The 19,592-nt window shown below is 44.8% G+C and overlaps 1 protein-coding gene across 1 annotated transcript; it reads left to right on the top strand.

The window, feature by feature from the left end:
* The first annotated feature begins 240 nt into the window (after positions 1 to 240).
* On the top strand, positions 241 to 18,162 carry LOC110522002 (PR domain zinc finger protein 1-like). Its single transcript, XM_021600044.2, has 7 exons — positions 241 to 577; positions 2,524 to 2,802; positions 8,892 to 9,011; positions 10,121 to 10,373; positions 13,904 to 14,940; positions 16,529 to 16,657; positions 16,876 to 18,162. Exons 1-7 carry the CDS (start codon positions 551 to 553, stop codon positions 17,356 to 17,358), a joined length of 2,328 nt encoding a protein of 775 aa, XP_021455719.2. The 5' UTR covers positions 241 to 550; the 3' UTR covers positions 17,359 to 18,162.
* The last annotated feature ends 1,430 nt before the right edge of the window (positions 18,163 to 19,592 follow it).

Raw genomic sequence — 19,592 nt, 5'->3', positions numbered from 1 at the left:
TAATCTTTTCAAACAAACACTGTCTCATAGCCCCTCTCTTTTCCTAAAATCTTAAATTAGGCCCACAAACACAACGTAGAACATCGCTTGACAGATATGCATTCACACCCAAGGAAGACGGAAAAGGGGGGTTGTGTTAGAATCTCAGGAAAAAAAGAAAAAGGAGAGAGATGTGTGTCTGAAGCGGACATATCTGTGTGACTGGCGACGCACCTCCCGGAGAGAAAGCTCTTGTTGTTCTTCTTATCTCAGCACGAGTCCCCGGGGCAGAGGGTGAGTGAATAAGCGATGTATAGATGAACAGATCACTTCCCCCAAGGAGGAGTCTCACACACAGAGGAGGGAGATACGGGAGGAAGAGAGCGGGCAGACCCACACACCCGAGAGAGAGAGAGAGAGAGAAACCCACACACACCACTGTCCCTCAGTTGCAACAGGTACACGCAGTATAAGAATCTCATCAGAGAGAACGCGAGGGAGAAGGGGAAAGAGAAGGAAGGAGAGGGACCATCAATTACACAGGCACTCGAGGATACAGATAACCTGCTCTATGTGTGGCTCCTCTCAAGGCTTCACAGTAAGTACTCCACCTCTCCTTTACCATCCCACTATTATTCTCATTCTACTATAGTGTGCGCTGTGTGTATGTAGAAATTAGGACAGCCCAGATTACACCTAAAGTCATTTTTTTGTGTCATAATGTGACGTGTGACGGTGAGACAGCGATAGTGATATGAGTTTTCATGAAGTTTGTGAAAGTTCTGTATGTTTTCAGTCATACACTGCACAGATTTCACATCACTCCACTTCCTAAATTTAAATTTTTGTGTCAATTGGTGTGACAGTGTCATACAATGAAATAGATTTGAGTTGTAGGCTTTCATTATTAGATCTTTGAGTTGTAGGCTTTCATGAAGTTTGTGAAACTATTCGTTTTCAGTCACTCACAGATTTCACACCACTCCTCTTACAAAAGTCTTCCTTTGTGCCATAAGGTGTTAAGGGCGTAATGGTGATATTTTTTAAAAGTCAACCATTTACAACTTCTCATGAGGCCACAGCTGTGTGCCTTTGGCTCATCATGCATTGATTTCAGAGTGCAGTTTCATAGCTTCATGGTTTCAGAGTGAGCTTTCCCCGACTGTTGTGAGACTCATTCCACTCTGCGGTGATGCGTACCAAAGAAACGTGAAATGTCATCCATCAATCTTGGTCGATGAGTGTACAGTACAAGAGAAGATCAGTTTCCTCTCCTCGTATGGATGAGCATGATACACGTTCTAATAAGATATCGCTGGTATTAAAACATGTATAATTATTATTATAATTATTATTTTATGTGCTATGTTGTGACCATTTCAAAGGGTGTTGAGGAGAAGATGTCAAACCAGTCTACATACATTTTTGGAGGACTAGATAAGAATAGAATAGATAAGAAAAGTTAGGACACTTCAACTTGAGCCGTATACCATCAACTGGGATAACTTGAAAAATAAGAGCAAAACTGGTCCCCTGTAGCTCCGTTGGTAGAGCACGGTGATTGCAATGCTCGGATAGGGGGTTCGATTTCCAGGACTACTCATATGTCAAATGTATTGCCTGCTTGACTAGTCGCTTTGGATAAAACCGTCTGCTAAATGGCATTTCAAATCACCAGCTTCTGACCTTTCGCAACATTTACTCCACCCACACCTCTGCACTTACCACAGGTTTACACCTGCAAAGGCGCTCTAGGATTGCCCTTTTTCATACTAACTCTAGTCCTGTTCATGTCCAGTCTTAATTAAAGCTTTTTCAAACTACTGAGTGGATCCCGGGCTGTAATACACTGGCTTGGTCACGCATCCATCATAGCTGCTGGAACAGTGCTGGAAAGGACAACGTGAAAAGAGAATGTCCGGGTCGAACACCAGACAGAAAGACAGAGAAACAGACGAACAGAGAGGCAGGTAACTGGGACGAGAGCCAGGTCCCAGTCAGTGTAGAGAGGAAGTCTGGACTGATTCACGGGGAACACTGGTTTCCTACTTGTGAAAGTGGTGGTCGTCGCGCCTCGGCTGACGTGCACAGGAACCTCTTCTTATAGCCTGCCATCGTGTTTTGGACAGTCAGAGGATGTTTGGAACGGTGGGTGGCGATGGTGCAGGGATGGCGCTACCGTTTGAAGTTTGTTTGTCCGGTAGTGTTCGTTGGGAAAGTTAGTTAGGACACCCCTCTCCGACTGATTGACGACCCTCTTACCCCTCCGCTATTTCCTTCCGTCTCTGACTGTCTCACACCTCAGCTTCCTTGCTTCTAATTTTAGCTCCATTCAAAACAGAGTAGAGCTTCCTCCTTCAGCACACTTCATCCGCTGTTTGTGATGCTTCATGCTCTTTCAAATCTATAGGAGGGAGGGAGGGAGGGAGGGCAGAGAGAAAAGGGTATAAGCAGGTACAAGAAAAAAATGGAAATTGACTTCCTCAATTATTTGGGCTAATGCACATCATAGTTCTCATACTCTTCTGTGGTCTTATTCCTTAGGCCTCCTCTTCCTCCCAGAACAGCACAGCCATGTTAACCTCAGATGGCTCCCCCTTTCCCCACACCACTTCGGTCTCCACCCCCACCCTGACCCTGACCGACTCAAACCTCCAGGGCATAGACATGACCCTCTGGAGTGAGGCCGAGTTCCAGGAGAGGTGCACCTACATCTTGAAGGACCACCCGTTGCACCCGGGTAACCACCCAGAGAACCAGACCAAGGCTGAGAGGTCTCTACCCCGAAACTTGGTCCTGAAACGCTGCCCTGACTCTGCAGAGGTAGGTTATACTGAAAGCGTGAAGACCAAACTTTCCTGGAAATGGGGGATGTGCTTAAAAAGTGAAAGTTGAGATTGAGAGAGTTAATATTTGAATGCAGGTTTGTCTCAGTGTTTGTGTTTTCGTGTGTGTGTAGGAGAGTGAGTGGGCATGGTGTTTCTTTGTGGGGATCCAGTGTGTTTGTGTGTGCTTGTGTGTGTTTGGGTGTGTGCTTCTCGGTGTGTTTGCGTGCACACAAGTATGTATGCGCACATGCATGAGAATGTATGCCTATCTGTTCATAATGGGTCTGTGTAATGTGTGTGTGTTTATGCATGTGCATACAGCTGTACTATATTTGTTCTGTGTGTGCATTTTGGAAAACTCCCCTTACATCACTCCCACATCCTTCCATCCTTCCGTCCTTCCTCGGGAGGAAGAAATGCTTGACACACTGTTGTCTTTCCAGCTTTTCCTCTCTGTGTCTTTTACGCTGTGTACATCTTAAGACAGATGGCAAGATAATAGCCACTGGGCGCGTCCCAAACGGCACAATATTCCCTATTTAGTGCACTGCTTTTGACCATAAGGTTTCCCTATGGGCCCTGGTCAAAAGTAGTGCACCAAATAGGGAATATTGTGCCGTTTGGGGCGCAACATCTGTCTTCACAGCCACAGCCTGTGATCAGGTGGATACTATACTTTACATTCCCCGTTCCCAATGTCCCTTGCCATTAAACTGTAAAGCAGAGACACTGAGACCTTTGCTACTGATCGTAAATAATCTCCGGTCCAAGATGTATATCAGCTAGTTTGATCAAGATGAAAGAAGGAAAGTGGTTGGGCGGGCTGATGTTCAGAGTCGAATCCTAAATTCCACTTACATCAAATTTGAACTTAGTCATGAATTGATGAGTGCGAAGTAGATTTCCACTAAGTGAAATCCGGAGCCTTTACTGAACAGGAGACAGGAATGAGACTGAGGCCATGTTTAAATTCTTTCAAAATGGATCCTTCCTACCACCGTTCCTTGACATGTTCACAGATCTGAGATGACTGGATAGGTGAACGTAATGGTTCCACTGGATTGTTCAGAGTATTCAGACATGACTAGAATCAAAGTGTGTCTGATCTAAGGGCATGGGCAGCGCTTGTCAATATGAACTTGTTCAAATTCAGGCTCCCTTCCTATTCCCTCTTTGTCTTTGAGGAACTTGTTCAGTCAGTCTGTCGCGACTTCCGCCGAACTCGGTCCCTCTCCCTGTTCGGGCGGTGTTTGGCGATCGACGTCACCGACCTTCTAGCCATACTGATCCATTTTTCATTTTCCATTGGTTTTGTCTTGACTTCCTTCACACCTGGTTCCAATCCCATCAATTACATGTTGTGTATTTAACCCTCTGTTTCCCCTCATGTCCTTGTCGGAGATTGTTTTATTGTATGTGATTGTGCTAGTATGTGTTGGTGTGCGACGGGTTTTGTACCCACTTTGTTATTTTTATATATTTTGGTTTTTGGGGTTTGGTCAGAACTTATTAACCTGTCTACGATACTGGTTCCCAATTGGGAATCAACCCTCCCACGTTCAGCTGAAACGGTGGCGCATGGAACGCAAAAATATTCTTAAAAATATTTAACCTCCACACATTAACAAGTCCAATAGCTCAAATTAAAGATAAACATCTTGTTCATCTAGCCAGCAAGTCAGATTTCTAAAATGTTTTACGGCGAAAACATAGCACATATATATGTAAAACCACCACCAGACACAGCTCATTTCAATAGCCAAAACATGCAATCAACAAACGCAGGATTAAAAAATAAATCGCTCACTAACCTTTTGAAAATCTTCATCAGATGACAGTAATATGACATATTACACAGTACATATTTTTTTTTTTCAATAATATGCCATTTATATCCATAAATGTCCATTTACAGTGAGTTCACCTTCAGAAATTACTCAAAAATGCCCGCAGGAAATCTATGTAGCGCGGCAAGATAACGTAAATAGACATCATAAACTTTGACTAAATATACATGTTCTACATATAGTTAGAAAGATACACTGCTTCTTTATGCAACCGCTGTGTTAGATTTATTTTTAACGTTACAGAAATCGCACACTATTCCATATGCTGAGACAGCGCTCAGTTCCAAGCTACATTTCCACGTAATGTTGGAGTCAACAGAAACACAGATTTAAGCATAAATATTCCCTTACCTTCGATGGTCTTCGTTCAGAATGTTCTGGAAGGCTTCATACTTACCCAATACATCGTTTGGTTTCAAGTCTTGCGTCTTTGTATTAGCTACTGCTAATAACATCAGCTGAAATGCACCCAAAACGTCCTCTGGTCCGGATAAGTTGCGCATCAAAACTTCAAAATTACACATTATATGTCGACTAAACAGGTCAAACTAAGTGCAGAAGCAAGCTTTATGATGTTTTAGACATGCAAAACAAACTTCAATTCAATCGGCCATCGTCTGCCCTTCTCTTGAGTGCTGGAAACAAAGGAATGGCTGGGACCAATTCGCGCCCATACGCACAGCCTATTCTCTCGTGGCACGCACTAATTTCACTCCCATAGGGTCAATTCTCGCGGGATTTGAACGATTTGAAGCTCTGATGAAAGAGGACATCTAGCGGAAGAGATAGAAAGTGTCCCCAGAATCATAGCTGGTTGGGAAGGGTGGGGGCCATGACGTCAAAGTTGCTCCAACTTTCATGGCCACAACAACTAGTTTGGAAGAATGCCTGCCCTGTGAGTTCTGCTATACTTACAGACATAATTCCAACGGTTTTAGAATCTTTAGAGTGTTTTCTATCAAATAATAATTTTTATTTGCATATATTAGCAATTTTTGACAGATTTTTTTTCCAGTTTACTAGGGGTACCCAATCTCTCCAAAGGGGGCGTATGTCTGCCATATCCTTAACAACTCTGTTTATACCAAGTTCGTTCTCCTGGGCCTGACTCCCCTGCCACCAACACCCATTACATAGTCAGTATCAGAGTTTAATATTTTCCCGGTATTTTACAAATGTTCCACCCCGAGAATAAATAACTTTTCTCCTGTAACCCTGTATTTCCTGTCAAAACAAAAGGCGTCATTCAAAAGCAGTATAAAGCATATAAATGTCTGAATTTGATTAGAGCTTGATCAGCATGAATATGCTACCTGAGCCTGATAAGACCTATATTAAATACATTAAATACATTTACAACATTTAATCAGCCCAAGCCCCATAATTGTGCCGTTATCCAATACATGTTGTATTGTGCCCAGATGAACACATTTATTTTAGGCCATATAAAGAACAGCTATGCATGATTTAATGAAAAGCACCAAACAGCGGCAAACAGAAACAACATTGTTCACATTTAATAAAATACTTAAAAACAGAAGCAGGCAATAGGCTATACAGCTGGCTTCACAGTTTCTTTTCCTGGAGTCCACAATCTCCTTTGTCTTGGTCACGTTGAGGGAGAGGTTGTTGTCCTGGCACCACACGGCCAGGTCTCTGACCTCCTCCCTATAGGCTGTCTTATCGCTGTCGGTGATCAGGCCTACCACTGTTGTCATCGGCAAACATAATGATGGTGTTGGAGTCATGCCTGGCCATGCAGTCATGAGTGAACAGGGAGTACAGGAGGGGACTGAGCATGCACCCCTGAGGGGCCTCAGTGTTGAGGATCAGTGTGGCGGATATGTTGTTACCTACCTTACCAATTGGGGGCGGCCCATCAGGAATCCTCTTGCAGAGGGAGGTGTTTAGTCCCAGGGTCGTTAGCTTAGTGATGAGCTTAGAGGGCACTATGGTGTTGAACGCTGAGCTGTAGTAAATGAAAAGCATTCTCACGTAAGTTTTACTTTTGTCCAGGTGTGAAAGGGCAGTGTGGAGTGCTATAGATATTGCATCATCTATGGATCTGTTGGGGCGGTATGCAAATTGGAGTGGGTTTAGGGTTTCTGGGATAATGGTGTTGATGTGAGCCATGACCAGCCTTCCAAAGCACTTCATGGCTACAGACCTGAGTTGCTACGGGTTGGTAGTCATTTAGGCAGGTTACCTTATGTTACCGTGTTCTTGGGCGCAGGGACTATGGTGTTCTGCTTGAAACATGTTGGTATTACAGACTCAGACAGGGAGAGGTTGAAAATGTCAGTGAAGACACTTGCCAGTTGGTCAGTGCATGCTGTACACGTCCTAGTAATCCTGCTGGCCCTGCGGCCTTGTGAATGTTGATCTGTTTAAAGGTCTTTCTCACATCGGCTACGGAGAGCATGATCACACAGTCATCCGGAAGAGCTGATGCTCTCAAGCATGTTTCAGTGTTACTTGCCTCGACACGAGCATAGAAGTAATTTAGCTCATCTGGTAGGCTTGTGTCACTGGGCAGCTTGCGGCTGGGCTTCCCTTTGTAGTCTGTAATAGTTTGCCCTGCCACGTCCGATGAGCGTTGAAACAAGTGTAGTACGATTCGATCTTAGTCCTGTATTGACGCTTTGCATATTTGATAGTTCGTCGGAGGGCACAGCGGGATTTCTATAAGATTCCGGGTTAAGAGTCCTGAAAGCGGCAGCTCTACCTTTTAGCTCAGTGTGGATGTTGCCTGTAATCCATAACTTCTGGTTGGGGTATGTACTGTGTCACTGTGAGGACGACGTCATCGAACATATTCCAGTCTGTGCTATCAAAACAGTCCTGTAGCTTAGCATCTGCGTCATCTGACCCCTTTTTTATTGACCGAGTCACTGGTGCTTCCTGCTTTAGTTTTTGCTTATAAGCAGGATTCAGGAGGATAGAATTATGGTCAGATTTACCAAATGGAGGGAGAGCTTTGCTCATGTCTCTGTGTGTGGAGTAAAGGTGGTCTAGAGATTTTTCCCTCTGGTTGCACATTTAATATGCTGGTAGAAATTAGGTAAAACGGATTGCATTAAAGTCCCCGGCCACTAGGAGCGCTGCCTCTGGATGAGTGTCTTCCTGTTTCCTTATGGCCGTATACAGCTCATTGGTCTTAGTGCCAGCATCGGTTTGTGGTGTTAAATAGACAGCCAGGAAGAATATAGATGACAAGTCTCTTGGTAAATAGTGTGGTCTACCGCTTATCATGAGATACTCTAACTCAGGTGAGCAAAACCTCGAGACTTCCTTAGATTTTGTGCACCAGCTGTTGTTTACAAATATACATAGACCACCACCCCTTGTCGGCTGTTCTATCCTGCCGAAAATCCGTGTCACCATATTAGCTAAAGTAACGTCATAGTCAGCATTGATAATAGAACTAATGTGTTCGTAAACCTGCTACAATCATGCAGTAACGTTACAGTGTACAGTCAGTAAGCAGTTTAGCATTTATGCCGGCAGCGGTGGCAATACATTTGTAAATCCAAAGCTTACCTTGACTTGGAAGAGTGTTGTGTTGGGTAGTCATAGCCAGCTAGCTAACATAGCATCCCTCTGTTTGACCAGGGTGTTTGAGTAGGCGAAACTAGCTATCTGCATTTAATAGATAAGTAAGTGAAACTGAAAAAAAAGACAATCTCTCTCTCTTTATCTCTCTCTTGCTTCTCCTTAATTTTGGAATAAAGAAATTTGTTCAAAACTGTTCAACTATTGTCTCTCTCTCTCTCTCTCTCCCTTTGAGTCAACTACTCACCACTGCAGTGCTAGCTAGCTGTAGCTCATGCTTTCAGTACGAGATTCACTCTCTGATCATTTGATTGGGTGGACATGTCAGTTCATGCTGCAAGAGCTCTGATAGGTTGGAGGACATCCTCTGGAAGTTGTCATAATTACTGAGTAAGTCTATGGAGGGGGGTGAGCCTCCTATAGGTTTTGTATTGAAGTCAATGCACTCAAAGGAAGACGGAATCTAGCTGTCCTCCGGCTACACCATGGTGCTACCCTACAGGGTGCTGCTGAGGCTACTGTAGACCTTCTTTACAAAATAGTGTTTTAATCAATTAATTGACGTGATTATATTTACTATAGTTTTATCGAGAAAATATAACTTTTTAAATGTTTTAGAATGGTTATTTTTATGAAATTCACTGAGGAGGATGGTCCTCCCCTTCCTCCTTCCTGTGTTGTACAGGTGCTTGGGGTGACCAGTCGGGAGCTCATTCAGAAGGGGACACGGTTCGGCCCTCTGGTGGGCCAGACCTACAGCAATGACATGGTGCCCAAAGATGCCAACAGGAAGTACTTCTGGAGAGTAAGTGAGGGGCATTGTGAGATCTCATTGAGGTCAAATTCTGTTCACTTCTACAGGGGGTAGAGGGATTGCACAAATTGACACTTGTGGTCTCACATCCTGTGTAATGTGTGTGTGTGCGTGTGTGTGTGTGTGTGTGTGCGCGCTTGTGTTTTTATGTCAATGTGTTATTTTTTGCTTTACTGTAAAGGTTGTGTGTGAAGGTGTGTGTGCGTGTGTCTTCTCGTTGGGGAGGAGGTCACACACACAGCTGTTCGGTTTCAGTGAAGCAGTGCTTTTCCACTCACTGCTCCTCTCGGCAGTGCCATGGTCTCACTGCTGGGAAACACACACACACACACACACACACACACACACACACACACACACACACACACACACACACACACACACACACACACACACACACACACACACTCTCACACTGACTAAGCAAGGAAGTGGCCTAGGGCCTGCGAGCCACGACTTCCACTTGCATACACACAGCTAACGGCTTAGGCCTGCAAACAGCATAGTCATGACACAGACCAACAGACTATACACAGTCCCGACACAATATCTAAACAACTGGGCCACTCCACAGACATGAGATTAACACAGCCATCACATAGACAACCTGGACTCTGTAAAGTCATGAGTCAATCTGCAAACAACACTGCTTCCAGACAAAGACCAACAAACAAAGTGAGATAAAACAGATTGAGTGGAAAACTGTGGTAGAGCACAAATCCAGAGAGAAGGATCTCTTTTTTTGTTGCTCTCCAGGAATGTCTAACCATTTAGGTGTGCTGCATTGGTACATACTGTAGGTATGACATTGAAATTAGAGTGATACAACACAGTCAGTTGTGAACTGACTCGAGTAGAGTTGTGCTACTGTCATTCCGGTAGAAACAACAACACATTATGACCACACCGGGTACCCCACCACTACCACCACCAACCAAATCCCTCCACACCTTATATGATAGATAGAACAACATCCTGAGTGACTTCCTTTCTCACGTCATATTACTGGATTGATGCCATATCTTAGGTTTCAGAGCCGTGGGAGAAGGTTGTGTTGATGTAGTCATCTAATTCTCTGTCCCTCTCTTGTCTCTCTCCAGGTATTCTCAGAGGGTCGGTTACATCACATCCTGGATGGCTTGGACGAGGAGAAGAGTAACTGGATGCGCTACGTCAACCCGGCCCGTCGTCCAGAGGACCAGAACCTGGCGGCGTGCCAGACTGGCATGGCCATCTACTTCTACACGGTAAGAGCCGTGCCACCGGGCCAGGAGCTGCTGGTGTGGTACTGCCCGGAGTTCGCCCACCGTCTCAACTACCCGCCCCCCGGAGAGCTCTTCACGGAGAGAATTGGTACGTTTCTGAGATGGATTCTAAAATGCAGAGGAGCTACATCTGGCAGCAAGTTGCTGTTTTGTGGCCTCCTCGACTAACATCAGATTCATATAGGAATCAAGCCTGGAACTAATGTACTTAATAAGTTATACTAGACCAGCCTAACGGATCCAATCCCATTTGATCCAATCTAATACAGAATGGGACAATATGGGGTCTGTGGGACTTGTATTCACTGTGGTGAGGGGATGTGAAAAGCAATATGGTCAATGTGTGTTCGGCACAACGCATTGAAAGGAGTAGAGAGCCATCCCTAGAGTTTACCAGAGCAATGGGTGGATGTAGGTGGTTATTCGAAGCCAAAATCGCTCAGTCAATGATCCAGTCGACTTACAAACTCTTTGTGTGGGTGTTTAACTAGTAATAAAAGTCACACCCACAGGCCTTTGTGAGGAGAGAAAAGAAAGGAGATAAGATCTAGCTCCAGGTGTCACCAGGAGTGGTTTTGTCTCAATAGGGAGAGACCAATTTCAGGTCTCAAGGCAAAGTTTAAATGTCCCTTTTTTCACACACACACATGCACACGCACACGCACTCACGCACACACACACACACACACACACACAACAATCCAGGAGGGGGGGTGTTGAGGTGCTGACAGTTCTCTGGAAGGTTTCCCTTATTCATTTGGCTGCTCTTGAAGAGGAAGAGCGGGAGGAAGTGCTCCATTGACTACTTGAACTTCCTGGCAAGGCGTTCCCGCTGACAGATTGCTATCTCCAAGAGTGTTGGTTGTTAGTTTGCCTGAGTGCTCACCTCTCAGGAAGAGAGGGAGGGGTGGTCCTGTGGAACAAATTGGAGTCTGTCTGTGTCTCTCTGTGTGTGTGTGTGTGTGTGTGTGTGTGTCACCAATCCCTGACAGTACAGTATTTGATCTAGCTACGGATCTCTTCTTCTTTATTGAGAGCCTTTTTCAGAGTTATTCTGAATTCAACAAAAAGTTAGGCCGTTAGGTGGAAATAAAAGTTTTGGCTTTGTGACACCAACTCTTAAATTTGTCATAGGTTAGACTAGTGCTGATGTGACACAATGCAATTAGTCAGACAGATAATGGTAAGTTAATACACTGATAGGCTGTCGGTAAACTTTAACCCTTTGTTGCTTTGTGTGAAGTCACTGTGTGAGTTCTCACCCCAGTGCAGTTAGTGTGATCATTAGTGGTGACATTCGGCACAAGCAATTGACAGCACGCAAGATAACAACAACATTTCAAAAAGGTTGAGAAGGAATATCATTCAATGTGAATTCCAAAGACTGCATCTCACGTGTCCTGTGGATCCAATGCATCGCACTGGTGACTAAACTTATCACGCTGCAAATGATAGTTTTATGGTACTTTTTCCTCAGATCTGTGCTAATCCAGACACTTTTAAGGAAATCCTTCCGACAAACCATCAAACAGGTAAAGTGTAAATGAAGGACTAAGATTGAATCCTACTACACCGGCTCTAATGCTCGTCGGATGTGGCAGGGCTTGCAAACTATTACGGACTACAAAGGGAAGCAAAGCCGCAAGCTGCCAAGTGATGCGAGCCTACCAGACGAGCTAAATAACTCCTATGCACACTTCGAGGCAAGCAACACTGAACCATGGATGAGAGCACCAGCTGTTTCGGACAACTGTGTGATCACACTCTCTGTAACCGATGTGAGTAAGGCCTTTAAACGGGTAAACATTCACAAGGGCGCAGGGCTGTCTTCACTGACATTTTCATCCTCTCCCTGACCGAGTCTGTAATACCTATATGTTTCAAGCAGACCACCATAGTTCCTGTGCCCAAGAACGCCAAGGTAGCCTCCCTAAATTACTACCGACTCGTAGCACTCAACGTCTGTAGCCATGAAGTGCTTTGAAAGGCTGGTCATGGCTCACATCAACACCATCATTCAAGAAACCCTAGACCTACTCCAATTTGCATACCGCCCCAACAGATCCACAGATGATGCAATATCTATAGCACTCCATACTGCCCTTTCCCACCTGGACAAAAGGAACACCTACGTGAGAATGCTGTTCATTAACTATAGCTCAGCGTTCAACACCATAGTGCCTTCAAAGCTCAACACTAAGCTAAAGAACCTGGAACTAAACACCTCCCTGGATCCTGGACTTCCTGATGGACCACCCCCAGGTGGTAAGGTTAGGCAACAACACATCTCACATGCTGATCCTCAACACGTGGGCCCCTCAGGGGTGCGTGCTTAGTCCAAACTTTACTCCCTGTTCACCCATGACTGTGTGGCCAAGCACGACTCCAATACCATCGTAAACAAAACGATGGTAGGCCTGATCACCAACAATGATGAGACAGCCTATAGGGAGGAGGTCAGTGACCAGGCAGTGTAGTGCCAGGACAACAACCTATCCCTCAATGTGAGCAAGACTATGGAGCTGATTGTGTATTACAGGTTAAGGGGAGCCAAGCACACCCCAATTCACATCGACGGGGCTGTAGTGGAGTGTGTCGAGAGCTGCAAGTTCACCAACAAACAAACAAACTATCATGGTCCAAACGCACAAAGGCAGTCGTAAAGAGGGCACGACAACACCTATTCCCCCTCAGGAGACTGAAAATATTTGGCATTGGTCCTTAGATCCTCAAAAAGTTCTACAGCTACACCATCAAGAGCATCACCTGGTTGCATCACCTTCTGGTATGCCAATTGGTCTGTATCAGACTGCAAGGCACTACAGAGGGTATGTAACGTGTAAACTAGGAGTCAGGAAGCAAGTACCGGGAGTGCATTTAATAATAAATGGAGTACAGACATAAAAACCAAGAAAAATAATCAATAACGCCTGGGGAAAGAACCAAAGGGAGTGACAGATATAGGGGAGGGAATCAGGAAGGTGATGGAGTCCAGGTGAGTCTCATGAAGCACAGGTGTGCGTAATAGTGAATAAACTGGCGACGTCGAACGCCGGAGAGGGAGTGCAGATGTGACAGGGTTGTGCGTACAGCCCAGTACATCACCGGGGCCAAGCTTCCTGCCGTCCAGGACCTCTATACCAAGCGGTCAGAGCAAGGTCCTAAAAATTGTCAGACTCCAGCCACCCAAGTCATAGACTGTTCTCTCTGCACCGCACGGCAAGCGGCACCTTAACAGCTTTTACCCCCTTAGCCGTAACACTGCTGAACAATTGATCAAATGGCTACCCGGACTATTTGCATTGACCCCCATTTTTACACTGGTCCTACATGCTGTTTATTATCTATGCATAGTCACTTTACCCCTACCCCCACACATTGACTCGGTACCGGTACCCCCTGTATGTAGCCTCGTTATTGTTATTTTATTGTGTTACTTTTTTTTACTTGCGTTTATTTACCAAATATTTTCTTACTGCATTGTAGGTTAAGGGCTTGTAAGTAAGGTCTGCTGTATTCTGCGCAGTGTGACAAATAAAATTTGATTTGATTTGATTATTTTGTGTGACAAAACTTTACCCTAAGTATGTGTGTCTGTGTCTTTTTTTTGTCCCACAGAGCAAAACAATGTTTGTGGAAAGAGTTCAGGGAAGACGGGGCACAGCATGTCTGAAATCCTGAGGATGGAGCACACCAAGCCCGACCCCACTTGCCCCCGACTCTCCGAATCGGCACTGTCCTCAACCTGCAGCCCAGTCCTACCCCTGTGCCCCTCTGTGGTCTACTCCAGCTACCCACCCATCCCATACTGTGGCCCCCCCAACCCCAAAAGGTCCCTCAGCAGCCGTGTCAGCCCCCACATGCACTTCCCTGTCAAGCCCAGCCTGGGCATCCCCATCACAGCCCAACATTACACAGTGTCGTCATTGCCAGGTCGCATGTACCCCAGTTCACTGTGCAGTCCCTACCTCATACCTCACTTCCCGCTTGGCATTAACAGCCTACTACCTCACACATACCCCCAGTACAGTGACAGAATAGCTCCTCATATGCCATTTCCACCTCATATGCTGCCTTTTGAGGTGTACCCGCACGTTCTGCGCCCATCTGCCAATGTACACAAAGAGCTCCTGCTTGCACTAACCACTACCCCAAAAAACCTCTCACTGCCCAATGGCAGCAGAGATCTGCCACTCGCACAGACCAAAAGCAAAAAAGACCTCAATTGTATGCCGACCAATGGGTGCAAACACCTTGGGGACCATGTGCCTTCACCAAAGAATTCCCTCAAAAACCTACCTTTGACACCAACGGACAACTTCAGTGACCCCAATCATTCATCTGCCAGCAGCACTTTCGATGACCAGCCTCTACCAGCCACCTCTTCCATGACAACCTGCCTCGCACCCAGGGGAGGCTCACCGCTGGCGGGCCTGACCGCCTCTTCTGACTACCTCCCCTCCAAGTGCACATCCACCCTCCTGAGCTCCAGTCACAGTGCCGAGGAAGGGGCAGTGGACCTGCGGAAGGCCAGGCATGGTGGACGGGTCATCGGGTACAAGACCCTGTCCTACCCGCTCACACGGAAGAATGGGAAGATCCGGTATGAGTGCAATATCTGCAGCAAGCTCTTCGGTCAGCTGTCCAACCTCAAGGTCAGTCAGTCCCTGATCATATGGCCCATGTCTGAGATTACAAGTACTTTATGCTAATATGATATCATTATTGAAATAGTTTTGCTTATGGAAAAGTTTGTGGTCATACGAAGAACTTGAAAAAACTGCTGATGGGCTAACAAAGTATGAAAAGAACAGTATATACTCCCAATTACACTGCACGCTCCTAATTACCACCTTTATTGGATCGATAGACAACCTGGACTCATGGATAAATGTAACCATATAAATACAAATATGGGACACTGAAACGTGTATGATATGCTAGGTTTGTAATGGTATATATTAATTTGTGGATGTCCATCATCCATTTCCTATGATACAAAAGTATGTGGACACCCCTTCAATTGAGTGGATTTGACTATTTCAGCCGCACCCGTTGCTGACAGGTGTATAAAATTGAGCACACAGCCATGCAATCTCCATAGACAAAAACTGGCAGTCGACGGATGAAACCGGGTTTGGCGAATGCCAGGAGAGTGCTACCTGCTCGAATGCATAGTGCCAACTGTAAAGTTTGGTGGATGAGGAATAATGATCTGGAGCTGTTTTTCATTTTTTGGGGGCTAGTCCCCTTAGTTCCAGTGAAGGAAAATCTTTCCTGTTTCAGCATGACAATGCCCCCGTGCACAAAGCGAGGTCCAAACAGAAATGGCTTGTTGAGATCAGTGTGGAAGAACTTGATTAGCCTGCATAGAGCCCTGACCTCAACCCCATTGAACACCTTTGGGATGATTTGGAACGCCAACTGCGAGCCAAGTCTAATCACCCAACATCAGTGCCTGACATCACTAATGCTGTTCTGGCTTAATGGAAGCAAGTCCCCACTCTTCTTCCCAGAAGAGTAGAGGCTGTTATAGCAGCAAAAGGGGGACCAACTACATATTAATGCCCATGATTTTGGAATGAGATGTTCAACGAGCAGGTGTTCACATACACTAGATTACCAAAAGTATGTTACAAATTACAATTCATATATACGTTATGATTTACAGTTTGTATGATATGTTATGAATGGCTTTTCGTACAGTATGTTACACATTTGCAGTAAGTATGATTTGTTATGAATTATAATTTGTTGTGGCTAACGTTAGTTGGGGGCTAACGTTAGCTAGGCTAGGGGTTAGGGGTTAAGGTTGGAATTAAGTTTAGGAGTTTGGTTAAAGGGTTAGGGGAAGGGTTAGCTAACACAACAAGTAGTAAATAGTTACAAAGTTACTAATAAGCTAAAGTTGACCATGATGAGATTCGAACACACAACCTTTGGGTTGCTAGACGTTCATGTTAAAAGCCAAACTTTGCCTTCTGTCTTATGTAACCATACGAACCATAACATATCATACTAATTTGAGTGTCCTGGATTTTTTTTACTATGTTACGGCTAGTGTATGAGACCAGGCTGCAACAAAGGTGGTAATTGGGTGTATAGGAGCTTTCTGTTCTTTTCATGAAATATATTTGTCTCATCCTCTGTTTTTTGTCTTTCCACTTTTCATTTCCTTTTTATGGCTCTCTCTGTCTATCTTTCTGTTTCCTTCCTTCCTGCTATTATGTTTCCTGTCTCCAGGTCCACCTGCGCGTCCACAGTGGAGAGCGGCCCTTCAGGTGTCAGACCTGCAGTAAGGACTTCACCCAGCTGGCCCACCTGCAGAAACATTTCCTGGTTCACACTGGGGAGAAGCCACACGAATGCCAGGTATACTGATCCTTCACTGATATGTCATGCTTCCCTGATACCATCATTCTTCACTATGCACTAAGTTGACAATGGGAGCACAAAATAACACATAATATTCCCAAGCAAGCCTGCGTAAAATCTCATACTAATCTTACTCTACTGCTAAAGAAACACCATTAATGAAGTAATTACTCTCATCCTTTCTCCCCCCCCCATCTCTCTCTCTTTCGCTTCAGGTGTGCCGCAAGCGTTTTAGCAGCACCAGCAACCTCAAGACCCACCTGCGTCTCCACTCAGGTGAGAAGCCCTATCAGTGTAAGCTGTGCTTGGCCCGCTTCACCCAGTATGCCCACCTCAAGCTCCACAAGCGCCTGCACACTGGCGAGCGCCCCTACCACTGCCCACACTGCCTATGCGCCTACCTCAATTACTGCAGCCTCCAGGTGCACCTCCAGGGTTTCTGCCCCTCAGGACCTGAACCCTCAGGCCCTGTTCCCTCTGTTGAGGAGCTGCACCGTGTCAATGCCGCGATTGAGCAGTTCGACCTGAGCAAGGCTGCGGAACGCCTGGAGGCAATGGCAGCGGGAGCTGAGGCGGAGAAGGGGAACAGCAGCACTAGCGTCCTGCTGCAGGAGATGGAGTTGGGGCGGAAGAGCTCCGACCATTTTAACGGCGCCAATGGGAATATGTCACTAGTCGAGGGAATCCTCTGTCCTTAGGTTGCAGTATCACAGCCGCCCTCTACCTCTGCATCCTGGCTATGTCAAACAGGAGTCAGGTCATGTGACAGTCCACTAATACCCTTTTCAAGCTACTGAGCCGAGGTAAGCCATGGCAAAACGAGTTGTACTGCACTGGCCTGGTTATGCATCCACATACAATGTATAGTGTTTGCAATGTACTGGAAAGGACCATGTGAAAATGAAATATCCAAGCCAGCACAGTACAGCTTGGTTCGGTAATGATAGTGTGGAAAGAGTACAAGAGACAACGTACTTATAATCCATCAGGGTGACAGTGGCCTGATAGTGACCTTTACTGTTTGAAGCAAGGCTTTGTCTCTATTATAGGGATTTTTACTCTCAGGGCAATGTGAAGAGCAGTGGAGGCTGCTGAGGGGAGGACTGCTCATACAAATGACTGCAACAGAGCGAATGGAATAGCAAACACATGGAAACCATGTGTTTAATGTATTTGATACCATTCCACAAATTCCGCTTCAGCCATTACCACAAGACTGTCCTCCCCGATTAAGCTTACACCATCCTCCTGTGGTGAATAAGTGGGATTTTACTAGGAGAACATTATTATCAGAGAATAAAAACATTGTATTGTACCTATGATATCCTCAGCCTTATTAATTTATTATGCAGTTTTTTGTAACCTGAGGAAGCCACAAAGACAGAGACTTGTGATCAAATGTTTATAACAGAGTTTTATTTCCTACTATCTGTTTTTGTCATTTCTTATTTCTTGATGTGGGGCAATAATTGAAAATAAACAATTCATGCATAAAGAAATAATGTGCCTTACTTTACATTTGAATGTGTTTATTCACATTTGTGTGTGTGTGTGTGTCTGTGTAGGCTTGGTTAGGTTACTTTCTTAATGTCATCGGTTACAGTTACTAGTAGTAGTAGGTTGTCCAAAATTGTCATCAGTAACGTAACTTTTGGATTACCCCAAACTCAGTAATGTAATCTGATTACTTTCCATTCATTTTAGATTGCTTTCCCCGTAAGAAGTATTAAAAGAAGACAAAAAAGATCCATCAAACAGATTTGGTGTGTCATACTGGTCTCTGACTTGTGGTCAGACTCGCTCAGGTGGAACAAACTTAAACATGTGCCTTTTTCAATGATGAATTGAATGTCATTGAGAAAACATAAAGATGTTATTTTACATTTATATTGTAGTCATTTAGCAGATGCTCTTATCCAGAGATACTTACACAATCAATTAGGGTTGAGTGCCTTTCAAGGGTACATTGACAGGTTTTTCACCTAGTCGACTCGGGGATTTGAACCAGCATCCTTTCGGTTCCATCTACCACACTTAACCACAAACATCCTTTCTGAATTTAAAAGTAACCCAAGAAGTATTCATCTTGTTTTTCAAAAGTATCTGTAAACTGATTTACAATATTTTCGATAAATTCATAAATTGCCATCAGATTACATTTAAATGTAATCAGTTCTCCCCAACCTTGTATGTGCATGTGTGCCCCATTAGGGAAGTTTAACCCACATTGTATTTCAGAGCTCTGGTAAGGAATGACATCGCTGGCACACACTCACAAAGACTGTTGTTTGTTTGTTCAATTCAATTCAATTCAATTCAAGGGCTTTATTGGCATGGGAAACATGTGTTAACATTGCCAAAGCAAGTGAGGTAGACAACATACAAAGTGAAAATATAAAGTGAAAAACAACAAAAATTAACAGTAAACATTACACATACAGAGGTTTCAAAACAGTAAAGACATTACAAATGTCATATTATATATATATATACAGTGTTTTAACAATGTACAAATGGTTAAAGGACACAAGATAAAATAAATAAGCATAAATATGGGTTGTATTTACAATGGTGTGTGTTCTTCACTGGTTGCCCTTTTCTCGTGGCAACAGGTCACAAATCTTGCTGCTGTGATGGCACACTGTGGAATTTCACCCAGTAGATATGGGAGTTTTTCAAATTTGGATTTGTTTTCGAATTCTTTGTGGATCTGTGTAATCTGAGGGAAATATGTCTCTCTAATATGGTCATACATTGGGCAGGAGGTTAGGAAGTGCAGCTCCCTCTCCCTCTCCCTCTCCCTCTCCCTCTCCCTCTCCCTCTCCCTCTCCCTCTCCCTCTCCCTCTCCCTCTCCCTCTCCCTCTCCCTCTCCCTCTCCCTCACCCTCACCCTCACCCTCACCTTGGGAAAATCCGGTTTTCATATAATAAT

The sequence above is a fragment of the Oncorhynchus mykiss genome, chromosome 4 (assembly GCF_013265735.2).
Source record: "Oncorhynchus mykiss isolate Arlee chromosome 4, USDA_OmykA_1.1, whole genome shotgun sequence".
Classification (NCBI taxonomy): domain Eukaryota; kingdom Metazoa; phylum Chordata; class Actinopteri; order Salmoniformes; family Salmonidae; genus Oncorhynchus; species Oncorhynchus mykiss.
The sequence above is the reverse complement of the archived record's forward strand: the minus strand, read 5'-3'. Positions and strand labels throughout refer to the sequence as shown.

Coding starts and splice junctions, on each gene's coding strand:
- LOC110522002 (XM_021600044.2), top strand. CDS start 551: ATGTGTGGCTCCTCTCAAGGCTTCACA. Junction 2,803..8,891: donor GCTGCCCTGACTCTGCAGAG/GTAGGTTATACT, acceptor TGTGTTGTACAG/GTGCTTGGGGTGACCAGTCG. Junction 14,941..16,528: donor GTCAGCTGTCCAACCTCAAG/GTCAGTCAGTCC, acceptor TCCTGTCTCCAG/GTCCACCTGCGCGTCCACAG.